Genomic DNA, 12,408 nt, shown 5'->3' on the forward strand with positions numbered 1-12,408 from the left:
TTCTACAACCACCAACATTATCATCAGCAACACCATCGTTATTGCCATCACCTCCACCACCATCATCATCATCATCACCACTTACCAAACACTGGTGACTGGATATACTGGTAGTCTCCTTTCCGCCATCTTGGATTGAGAGGAGCATCCGGTCCGTTGGTGATACATAAGAAGCTCACATTCCCTCCTTCAGTGTAGTCATTGTCTGGATCAAGCTCTATTCGAAGGTTGGCATCGATGCTCACTGATATCAATAAGAAATATTTCAGAATATTTCTCAGATATGTTTATTGATTTTGCTTATCTCGTTCATTGGATGAATATTTTTATTTTGTTTTGTGAAACATTAGTAAATTCAGCTAAGCATTGATCATATCTGAATCTTTCTTCTTGACTCAATCAAGTAGTAACATTTTTTCAGGATAATCAAAAACCTAAGCTATCCTAGCTTTTATACAGGTATACACTTAGGTTTGCATCCTACCTGATCACAAACCACCACCTGGGTGGAGAGTGGCAGATGTGGATTAGAGTCTTGCCAAAGGACATGAGTGCCACGACTGAGAGCCAAGATACTCAAACACCACACCATAAAATCTCTGCCATTAAAACCCGCCTAGTGGATCCAGTCTGTTAGTGTGGACACGGCCACTCCCTGTATAGTATGTCAACAGTAGGCCTATTATCACCATGAGCCCATATTGTCCACAACACCTATGACCATCTCTCATATGTCCGATTTCAGTAATAATACACAGAGTAAAGAGATCTAAGACAAATTCAATATTTGCCCATCAATCTAACATATCTTTCATGACTTGGGGCTTTGTGTATTAAAAAGCTAGACTGACAAACGCTACTTTATTAATCACTTCTTCCTCCAAGGGTTTAATAATAACTATTTAAGGGTTGAACATAATTACCAAATTGATATCTTACCAGTGAATTGGCAAAGTTCTCCAGTGAAATCAGGCTTACAGAAGCACCTATGCTCAAGGCATGTTCCTCCATTGTAGCAGGCCTGCATGCTGTGACATCCTGGTACTGTAAACGAAAAGGACATTAACATTCATCATGTAGTCCCATCCTATCATAATCATGTTCTCCTATGATCCTCAAATTAAAGCAACAAAAAAATTGAGGGCATGTCCTACTTGCATGACATAATTATAAACACGCTGAAAGCATTTAGTAAATCACATCAAGAACATGTTAGATTTGTGATGAGCTTGTTCCTATTTCCTATTATTTAATTAAAAATTACACATGCATTTGTGCCCTTATTGTGATATCACCAATTCGCATTAATCCTGAGAGATTTGTCAACCAGTGGACTCAACCATATGCATTATTCACAGTGTTCTACTTGCAAGGTGTAGATACTGATATAAATTTACTGAAGGCATTAGTAAATAACATCATGATCCTCTTAGATGTGTCATAAGCTTTTTCATTTCTTATGGAGAAGCGTAATAAAAAAAAAATATGAGGTCACTATCATTTTGTGCATTTTATCATATATGCATTGAAATTTTATCTTCATTGTGACATCACTCTTTTGCATTGAATTAATTAGTTCATCCATGTTCTTCAAGTTGATGTGAATTTATTTCAAGCATTGACTAAGTGCAAGCTAGAAAATGCAATATAATACTTTTCATGGTGTAAAAACAATGGTACATAACACTATGAAAAACAAAGTGGTTGACATTTAAAACAAAAGAAAGAAGTCTTGCTACTTACCTTCAAGATATATAGTACATATCTTTTACGAAAATTAATGTAGCGACATTTCGGCATGATCATATAATTCAAACATCATAAAAATATTGTGTTAATGTTAATCTTTGATTCTTGCTTTTGATCATTGGTCAATTTTGTCAAATAAATATTTAAAAAAATTGGATAGAATGCATGAACAATGATTAAAACTAACTAATATGAGGTGATAAGAGTGACACAGAATTTGCTGTCAGCAAAACAGAGTTGTACATTCAGGTAGGCATCTACAAAAATTGGTGCTGGAACTTTCTGGCCAGACCAAGACTTTGGAGGGGCACTAAACTTTGCATTACATGAACATTCCAGCACTACTGATACTCTCAATAAATATAGCAAAAAAAGTCATGCCAGCTGCTTCACAGGAAAGTATATTATAAAGCCATGCAATCTATAGAAATACATTCAAACAAGTTTGTATAGTCTTCTTCAAAGCAGCATTTTAGAAATTATGCAATAAAAAAAGTGTTGTTAATAAGAAATTAGACAGTTAAGGAGACATATGATTCAGATTGTGAGAAGAAACTGCCTACAAAATAAATCCAACTTCATCGTCACTATTGTCTGTTGATGAAATTCATACATGGATATCTGATTTGATTTCTCAATCTTTGACATGGAGTTGAATAGTTGTATCTCTATAAAACTTCAAGAATTGCAGGCAGTGAATGGTGGATTATATAGATAGTAATCTGTACCACATATTGGAAAAGCTATTAACCTATTGCCCACTGGAACCAGATTATCTCTGTACAAGGGCTATGGGAATTACAGAATTCAGTAGTCAACATGTTAAGATTCAGAATCCCAGATATAATTGAAATCATGTGATTGGTTATTTTATCGGTAATAATAAAAAAAAACATACTACATAATTGGATTTTTAAAAATAGAAGTTCGTAGAAAGTATTGATCTTCAAAGTCTGGATTAAATAAGATTATTCACCACCTAAAAAGCAATTAAGGTTGCATTTAATGAAACAAAAAGTAAATGATTTTCGCTGACATCTGTTACAAGCGACTGATTACTGGCATGTGATTAGCTCTGCGCAAATTTATGAGTGAAAATCATCATTTGTTTTATGAAACAATATCCTGGTTACCCTTAACCGAATGATGTGTATAAAACTTTCCTACAATTTAAATCAATCCACAAAATGGCAACAAAATATTTAGCAAATATCACTCAGTTACAAAGTTGAAATAATCAAATATGAAAAAAACAGAAGACAAAACTATCAATTATTCAAAATTTTATTACAAAGTTGCCAACTTGCATTGTTAAAAAAGTAATTTTATTGTCCTCATCACATTGCCAATTGCTTCATGAAACACTATGCATTTTTTGCAAGTATGCATACAGTGGCCTGCAGTTAGAGCACTAGAATGAATAGATAACACACATAAATATGAAGTGCAGAATTATTTTATTCACAAGTACTTGTGGATTTTTAGCTTATTGCATTTTTAGGGTCAGCATACAATTGTTGCACTGTTAAAACCTGAGAATTTTCCAATTTTTAACTTTGATCAATTTGTTGGGTCCATTGAGCGCTTAATTGTCATCATGCAGCGTGTATAACAGAACATCCTAGAATAAAGGAAGCTCCCTTTCATAAAACATATTAAATTTTGTCAATCTGCAAAAGTATTTTTATTACAAATCTGACGCTAATAATTTAATACTTAATTTGAAAGCAAATAAATTGTTCATGCATGGCAGACTATGAACCATAAAAACTGAAGCTGTTTGTCTGAAACTATTACTTAGAAATTCATCATTAAATGTGTTTTTCTGCCATGTTGTAAGAAGGAACATAATAAACACAAAAGAAATGCCAATGAAAATCTGTCTTATCAGTACTTCATTTGTAATTGGAATACCAAATTCTTGCTCATCTATGCATAGAATTGTTTATATCATACCAGACAACAAATTGAGAAGAAAAACTGAGCATCATGGTGCTTTACATGATATATTGCAAATCATCTTTCAAAGTTAAAGAAAAAATAATAATTTTTTATCCTCTTTTTCTTTAGGATGCACTGTAAAAAATGGAAATGTTTATATGCCTTAAAAACTTTCAATTTCATATAAAGCTCAAAATTCACATGGCATACTATCATTTTATAAATAATGGAAAGTTTCTTTCAATAGAATATATCAAAAATATTACATTTACATGTACATTTAATTCACATGAAATCTATACTTGATGCAACTATAAAATGTAAAATGCCATTCATATAATAAAGTAGGATGATTGAGTAGAAATTTATATACTGATTGCATGAGCATGGTACATAAATGTATGTAAATGTGCATGTGAGGTGAAAATGGTGTATGAATACATGAAATACTTGCCACGGACCAGAGCACAAGGGACCTGTTTCATGAACAACTTTAGCTTTGCCATTATGGTAACTGAACTCAGCAGCCAATCCACATCGAGATTTCAATAGCATTATGGCAAAGTTATTATACATTGTAATTGCAAGTCTTTGTGAAACAGAGCCCTACAGGTGGCATATTCGAGTGAAATGACACTAAACTATGGCAAGCCAATCACACTACCTTATTTGCTACATGTATTTATAGCAGACGTATTTTTTAATGTTGTTATTTTGATTAAGACATCTTATTATGTTGCGTACTCTATAATTTCAAAGTATGCTTATTTCTATTCTATGAAAATTTGTAATAAGTAATTTATATTCTATTATATATCCTTCAAATTAGATGATAAACTAGAGAAAGGGTAGATTTCATAGATCTATGAAAAAATACGATTTCAAGCAGTAACATGAATGGCCTGCCATAGCATGGTCAAATTACCACATCAATCCTACATACTGTGACAACATTCCCCCTTTTTCTGTTCCTTGATCAAAATTCAAATTGGAAACATAACATATATACTTCCCAATGAGCTATGATAATCGGTTCTCGATAGTGCTAATGGAAGGCAGGGGGAGGGGATGATTTCATTCCGATTTGGTATAGAGGATATGACATTTGGTTTTATACCTGGCTGACTGCACGTCTCCCCTGTATGAGACTCGGGGCATTCACAACGACCCCCCTGGCAGACACCTCCATTCATACATGGGGGTGAGCAGTGTAAAGCTGTCAGAGGGACAGAGACAAGGCATCCATTGAAAGAAAACAGATAGAGATCAAATAATATGTACATCACATAGAAAGAGGAAAGAAATGAATCAAAGGTTATAACTGTTAGTACAGAAATACACAGCAAATGAAAATGTGTTCACAACAAAATAAATTACAAAGAAATTTGATAAATTTGTTAAATCATCCAAGGAACAAGAAGCAAGAGTTGAACAAGAGAAAGATCATGAAGTTAATTAACTGAAACATGATTTCACAATCTGTGTTTTAATTATTTCGAAATTGTAAAGTAAATTACTTCACTTTTGACAACATCAAATGAAAATAACCGCTTGAAAATTTAGATAAGAAAGTTATTTGAACAGCAATCACGAAAAGAACCTAAAACAAGAATTAAAACATCGTGAATGGTCTATCAAAATAGTTAGAAACATATACTACAAGGCCTAATACATAGACATAACACAAAGATTCAAAACAGAAGAAACATTTGTATACAAACATAACAAAACATCTTGGCAACTACAACAAATATGTATTAATCAGAAAAGGAGGGGCTAAAATGTAATCAATTAAAAATATACATTTTAATCACGAGGAAAAAAAAAGCAAAGGTAATTATAAGAAATTAGCTACTTCTGGGTATATTTTTCATTATCTTCGACCTATGTCTAAACTAAGACTAAAAGATAAAGCTGGAAGTTCAAAGCATTTTAACTTTATCATCTACATTTGTACATCCTACTCAAACTAGTAAATATTAACAAGTGTTATAAAGAAGGATAAATATGTGTTTCTTGTCAGCATTTTCTTAGAAGGTTATCTACATTAGCTCAATGTGTCATGTTTTCCTCTTATCTCTGATATGGCAAATCCCTCAGATTAGATCAATTTTTTTGTAGTAAACGGTTTTGCGAGGTTCACCTCAAAATTAAAATCCTGAATTAATATTTTCCTATTTGAAAAATAATGCACTATTTATTTGTTTGCAGGTGAAGACAGGCACTTTAAACAATTTATTTATTATGATGTCAGACTATTAAAGCCTGTAATAAGATTATCCAAGACCAAGAACAAAGCCTACAGGAATGACAGGATCAACTAGTCAACAGGTTAACCCATTGCCTACTGGAACAAGGTGGTACCTGTAAAAAGACCAGGGCAATTCCCAAATTCAGTAGTCAACAGGTTAACCCATCGCCTACTGGAACCAAGTGGTCCCCTGTACAAAGCCTATGAAAATAATTGAATTCGGTAGTCATCAGGTTAACATAACATACCTAAGGTGAGGTTGTATACTCCAGCAACAGGTCCAATGGTACAGATGTAAAGTCCAGCTTGTTCACCTGAGATGCTGTCTAAGTGAAGAGTGGTGACGTTCATTCCTTGGAACTCCACATGCACATGGTCTGCACCACCTGATTTCGTGAGATGGGATAGTTTACCGGTAACCAATAGATTAAAGACATTAGTCCATTTGGGGGATACTATTTGTTTTAGATACAACATATACCACATAACCGTTTATGACGTTGATCAACACCACCATCAAGTATTTTCATTTCATAATTTTTCTAACTAGAACAATAACTTCTGCTAAAACTATTATTACCACTATTTTAACAACCATTGTACAACGCCTACTTAGCTTGTTGTAAGCGAGCAAATGGGAGACTGAATGTCAAACATTTGTACTGTTGCACACACGACGTACCATCCAAAATGTACCGTTGCACGGCTTTAGGAGGTGACGTCACAATACGATTCAATTCTTTGCGCTCAGAAAAAATGAAGGTGAAATACGCGCATAGCTTGCAGGCTACATGCGCAATGCTGCCCGAGGGCATGTGCGCTTGTGGGATTTGCTTTTTGCTTTCAATAATTTTGCTCCCTTTTCATAGATTACTGCAGGGAAAACTCTTGTTTTTTCATATTTTCGCAAAACCCCCGAGGCGTTGTCCAACACAAATAGCGGATAATCTTACTCGTGCAATGGTGCGAGATTTCGCATTTGGTAAAGAACAAAACACTCTATTCAACTCGGCTAACGCCTCGTTGAATATAGCATCTTTCTTTCACCTTATGCGAAATCTCGCACCATCGCACTCATGCCTATTCGCTATTTGTATACTATTATCACAACCACCACTCCACCCTTTACCACTAGCGTCCCACACACACGTAACTCACCATGTCCCACTGGAGCTATTTCCTGACCCAGAGGTCCTATCCACATCGGTCTTCCAATCTCCACGGGTCCGTTCAACTCACACGCAACGCTGTAGCTCTGACCTGCAGACGGTGGACTGTCTTGGATGGGGTTGAATTCCACACTGAAATCTGTCTCATCTGCAATCATGATAAGATCACAAGAAAATAATACAAACATCTTTCAGTTATTTCACATCTTAATGAGATGTCAAGGATAAACTACATTGTGAATATGAACACATCTCCAACCTGATAAATTTGAGCACCTTAACGGTGCGAGTCGCATTTTTACAGTCAGTAATTGGAACAAAAACACACTGTAGAAGTGTCCACAGTATGACACACTTAAATTTGACGATTTTGACAATGTGAATCACAACGTTTACAAAGGCCTCTATGTGAACATGTTGTAAACACACTGTGATCATATTGTGAACACATTATAAACACACTGAACATATTTTAAGCACACTGAGAACATATTACGAACACGCTGTGAACATATTGTGAACACAGTGTGAACATATTGTAAACACACTGTGAACATATTATGAACACGCTGTGAACATATTGTGAACACACTATAAACACACTGTGAACATAGTGCAAACACACTGTGAACACAATATAAACACACTGTGAACATATAGCGAACACGCTGTAAACACACTGATTATATTGTGAACACACTATAAACACACTGTGAAGATATTGTGAACACATTGTAAACACACTGTGAAGATATTGTGAACACACTGTAAACACACTGTGATTATATTGTGAACACGCTATGAACACACTGTGAACATATTGTGAACACACTATACATACACTGTGAAGATATTGTGAACACACTGTGAACATATTGTGAACATGCTGTAAACACACTTCATTCCAGCAGGGATATCTGAGAGTCCAACAAGAAAGATTAAATGAAAAACTCACATGAGTATTGGCAGCGAGGTCCAGTGAAAGACTCTGTACATTCACAGATTCCATTCTCGCAACTGCCTCCATTCTCACACTCGGGAAGGCAGCGAGGAACTAAAATAAACAGAGAACATACAAATTAATATCAAATATGGTCCATGTTCAAGTATTTTATCTGGAAAAGATTAATAATAACTATCAATATGTATTGAAATCCTTCACTTTAATATAATGAGCAGAAAGACAAACAGCTTCATATTGCTTAAAAATAAAATGATCTGATGGGATAAATGGCAATGTGGAAAACATAACCCAAATGACTACAACAATCTGTAATTCCCAAGATTACCTGGTTCCAGAAAATAATGTGTGAAGTGTATATCTTCAAAAAGACAAGAATATTTATCAATATATCTAAACATTGTGTATGTATAACACCAATATATATGCTGAATACATATATTGAACATATTCATAAATCCTAATCATTAGTATGATTGAAGATCAAAGAATCGAAATAATATTAAGTATCCCATATACAAGTAATTACTCTTACAAGGCATCACTCCACACTTTACTACTCAACACCAAGGTATCAAATCGGTGCCCGGTCGAATTTGAAAGCCAATGTGAATGTAGGATGCCCAGTAATAGACTTTGAATACTCCCCAGGGAGTGTAGAAAGTGTATGCTCCATGTACGGGCAAGGCAGAGTCCGCTAACTGGGGTAATAACAATTCTGTAATGTAGTTTAGAGACTTTCTTTCGACATATTGAGCACTACTACATATTAAAGCAGTATATGATCATTATTACTAGAAGCAACTTTCTCTGTACATGATCAATTGTGAATAACAAACTTACTAAAGATGTTGACAACCACTGTGTCTCTCTTAGGTTCCGCAGCACACGTGTAGATACCAGAATCAGACTCCACCAAGTCATTGAGCACCAGCCGAGTTTGGGTACGTGAAATGACCTGTACCAATTGATTACCTAAGTCCACATCTACAACAAACCAAGAAAATATATCAATGATAAAACCTGAAAATAGATTGAGCAATACATGCATGATACGCTATAAACAGGGGCGTAAACACTCTAAGGGAAAAGAATTTAATATGTTAGTGATCTGGATAAATGCTCAATGATATAAAGTTCATCCTACTTTCGATATGAATTCAGTTAAGAAAAAAAAATGGAGATTGAATTTGAAGTATACAATATGATATCATTGGCCAATCTTATCAAACACGGGCAGCCGTCATTGGATTTCAGAATGAAAATACAAAGGTCTGGCAATAAAAAAAAATCAAATTCTTTCAAAAAGAATTCACTGTGCAAATATTTTTTTTCCATTTGCTTCCTCTAAAATATCTCAGGTACATCTCATAAAAAATCTTACTGACACCAAGAAAAATAGATACCAAAAAAAATAAATGCATATGGAGCTGATTATTCAAACTAAAATTACAAGAAAATACATCTACTCCAAAACAAGATCAACAAATGCAACCATTTCAACAAGATCATCGGCTTTCTTCATTTCGCCTCAGTTTGAGGTCGTCAATTTCAGCAATGAAAAGACAGCGTGCCATGGACTTTGCAAATGGTGGCTAACCAAGGGTATAGGGTACCAAATGTGCATGAAGAGATAACATACTTTCACATGCCAGCAAGCATCGAAGCCCAGCAAAGATGTAGCAGAAACAAAATTATGAAAATTAAAAGGATTTCAGATATAAAAGTCATGAAATCTGACAGCATTTTTAGCAAGAATCCCAATACTTATTTTCAATTTACTATAAATCAGGGAAGTAAATATAACTTTGTATAAAATAAAGAGATATGTAAGATTATAATTATCAAACAATGAATACTTGTGGGCAGGGCTATTCCTTTCTTTTTTACTACTACACTACAAATCGGACCCATCTGAGAATGAATCAACAATGGTACGCAAAGCCTTGTGATTTGACATGAGAGTTGGTAAATCATGTAACAAATTATTTGTATCCCTACATATGCAATCCATAAATTTATAGGTCACCATCCTCTGGTTTTATGAGGGAGGCAGAAATATCTTCCTTCTCACTATCGAAACAGTGACCAGCAAATCCCATACTACATTTAATTACATGTTAAAGATAGGTGGAAGATCTCCAAAAATTTCATCTTTCCTTTTGTAATCTTTCCAACTAATATTTTGTAACCTCATTAAAAGTAGAGAATATGTGCCATCTAGTCTATCTTTTACGGACTTCTTGATTGTCCATGTTTCTGAACCATACAAAAGGTCTAGTTCCTTTTACATTTATACATTGTTTTCCTTTTACATTTATAAATTGTTCACATGCATGCCTGGTCCCCTTTACCCAAGATTACCACTCAACGCTTGTCCATGACTAGTTAAATCATTATTAGTCAAATTAAAGTCAATATTATACATGAAATGTAAAGAGAGCATTAATAGCTGCATTAAAGTATTAGGTACATGTATATTAGGAAAGAGGATGGTCATAGAATTGAGGAAACACTGATTGTTAAACCGATAAACCTAGACCTCTGTGAGAAGTGACAAGATTTATACAGTATATGCTACAAAATGAACATATTAATTTCACTTAGAAAAAAAAAGTAAAATACAAGTAGTGAAAAGATGAATATAATAATAATTCCTGGGCCCCGTAACATTAACTTTAGCAATTGAACATTGGGTTCATTTAAAGCATTGATTATTGTGTATAATCAGTCACAAAAATCCCACTCCCGATCAATCGCTAATGCTACAGTCGCGTTTTCCCCAAAACAGCCCTAAAACCACCAATAAACGGCTGTTTTCAACTCGCCGTACGGCCAACGTAGAGCAAATGTGACTGAGGTATTTAGCTTTATGTTACATCCCAACGACTGCAATATTAACTAGTTATTCGTCTATTCAAATCAATGTTACATTGTATGTCTTGGATAGCTTCACTTTTTTCCATGGGATAGGGCCTTATTGATATTGTACATTGCATGTGCAAAATTACCCATATTTTAAAACTTACATCAAACTAGAGTAAATATTGAATAAACCAATCCGAGTGATCTTGTTTTCCTCACTTGGTTTTTTTTTTAGTACAACAATTTAAAATATCATATAACGTCAAATGTTAATTTGTTGAAACTTATTTTCATAACATATTTTTAAGGTGCATGTACAATACATTTTATATTGATGCATTTACTTTGGTTTTTCCAGGAAATCATATTCTTCTGGGCAATACTCTGTATTTGTTGTAATACAGAGTAAAATCAAATACAGTAAAGAAGGTAGAAAAGGTACAAATAAAACAACAAAATAAACATACAAGAATATAATGAGACATATTAAATGACAAAGATAGATTTACATGTGAAATTAACAAAGTAGCATGAAAACAACAAAACGTAAAAACATGTAAACTTCCAATAACTGAAAAACAAAACATGTATGCAGTGAGCACAGAGGCACATGCTTATCAAACACAAAATGAGCGGGAAGCTCAAAATTACAAATAAAGAATATAAAAATTGTATACAAGACAAAAAAGAAAGCAAGAAAGTAAAAAAAAATATCAATATGTTTAAAACAACACAAAGATGTACATGTATAATTTAAATGCAGATACACAAGAAAGTATGACATATATACATTAGCATTGCAACTACTTTCAAGAATGACAGGATTTTCAATACTTTTTGGCAGTGTATGTCTAAATATTTTAAACTCATTCTAGCATCACATTAAAATACTTGACAGAAATAGCTGCCAAAAAGCATTGGTATTCCACAAATTGTTGCAATCCTTATATAAATTTTCTGTGTTAGTATGTTAATAAGGGTTATAGAGTGGGTTTTAGTGGTATTCAGCGCCAGTGCTTCAATTTCCAAAGTCAACAAAATTGTACACAATATCTCAAAAGGAATATACTATTCTTCATAAATATCTTTCTTCTCCATGGATGAAATATTTTAGAATTTCATATTTCATTTTTATCATTTATTTTGCATGAAATATTTAGGTACAAGAAATGATTACATAGAGAATTCACAACTAAATAAGAACAGCAAATGTCAAACAAATATAAAATAAATTTTGCCTGACCTGGGGCCCGTTTCATAAAGACTTACAACTAAATAATGTAAATTTGACATTATTGTAACTTCCATGGAAACCTTGATATTTATTGGCTGCTTTCCCTTGTTAACATGGTAGTTGCCATATTAATGGCAAAGTTACCATGTCTGTAACTCTTTATAAAATGGGCCCCATTACGTGAAGTCATACAAGTCAATCATTATTTATAACTTAGATTCAATAGGTTTTTCATGAA

At 33.7% G+C, this 12,408-nt stretch overlaps 1 protein-coding gene across 1 annotated transcript in view; it reads right to left on the bottom strand.

Annotated features, from left to right (window-relative positions):
- LOC129266975 (uncharacterized) overlaps positions 1–12,408 on the bottom strand; it is a 198,978-nt gene that overhangs the window by 12,441 nt on the left and 174,129 nt on the right. The window contains exons 144-150 of the mRNA XM_064104168.1: positions 8,915–9,058; positions 8,066–8,164; positions 7,100–7,258; positions 6,190–6,327; positions 4,808–4,906; positions 940–1,044; positions 86–244 (exon numbers count right to left, since the gene is read on the bottom strand). Of these exons, the coding sequence (XP_063960238.1) occupies positions 86–244; positions 940–1,044; positions 4,808–4,906; positions 6,190–6,327; positions 7,100–7,258; positions 8,066–8,164; positions 8,915–9,058 (903 nt within the window). The remainder of the gene's footprint in view (positions 1–85; positions 245–939; positions 1,045–4,807; positions 4,907–6,189; positions 6,328–7,099; positions 7,259–8,065; positions 8,165–8,914; positions 9,059–12,408) is intronic.

Source organism: Lytechinus pictus, chromosome 8 (genome assembly GCF_037042905.1).
Source record: "Lytechinus pictus isolate F3 Inbred chromosome 8, Lp3.0, whole genome shotgun sequence".
NCBI lineage: Eukaryota > Metazoa > Echinodermata > Echinoidea > Temnopleuroida > Toxopneustidae > Lytechinus > Lytechinus pictus.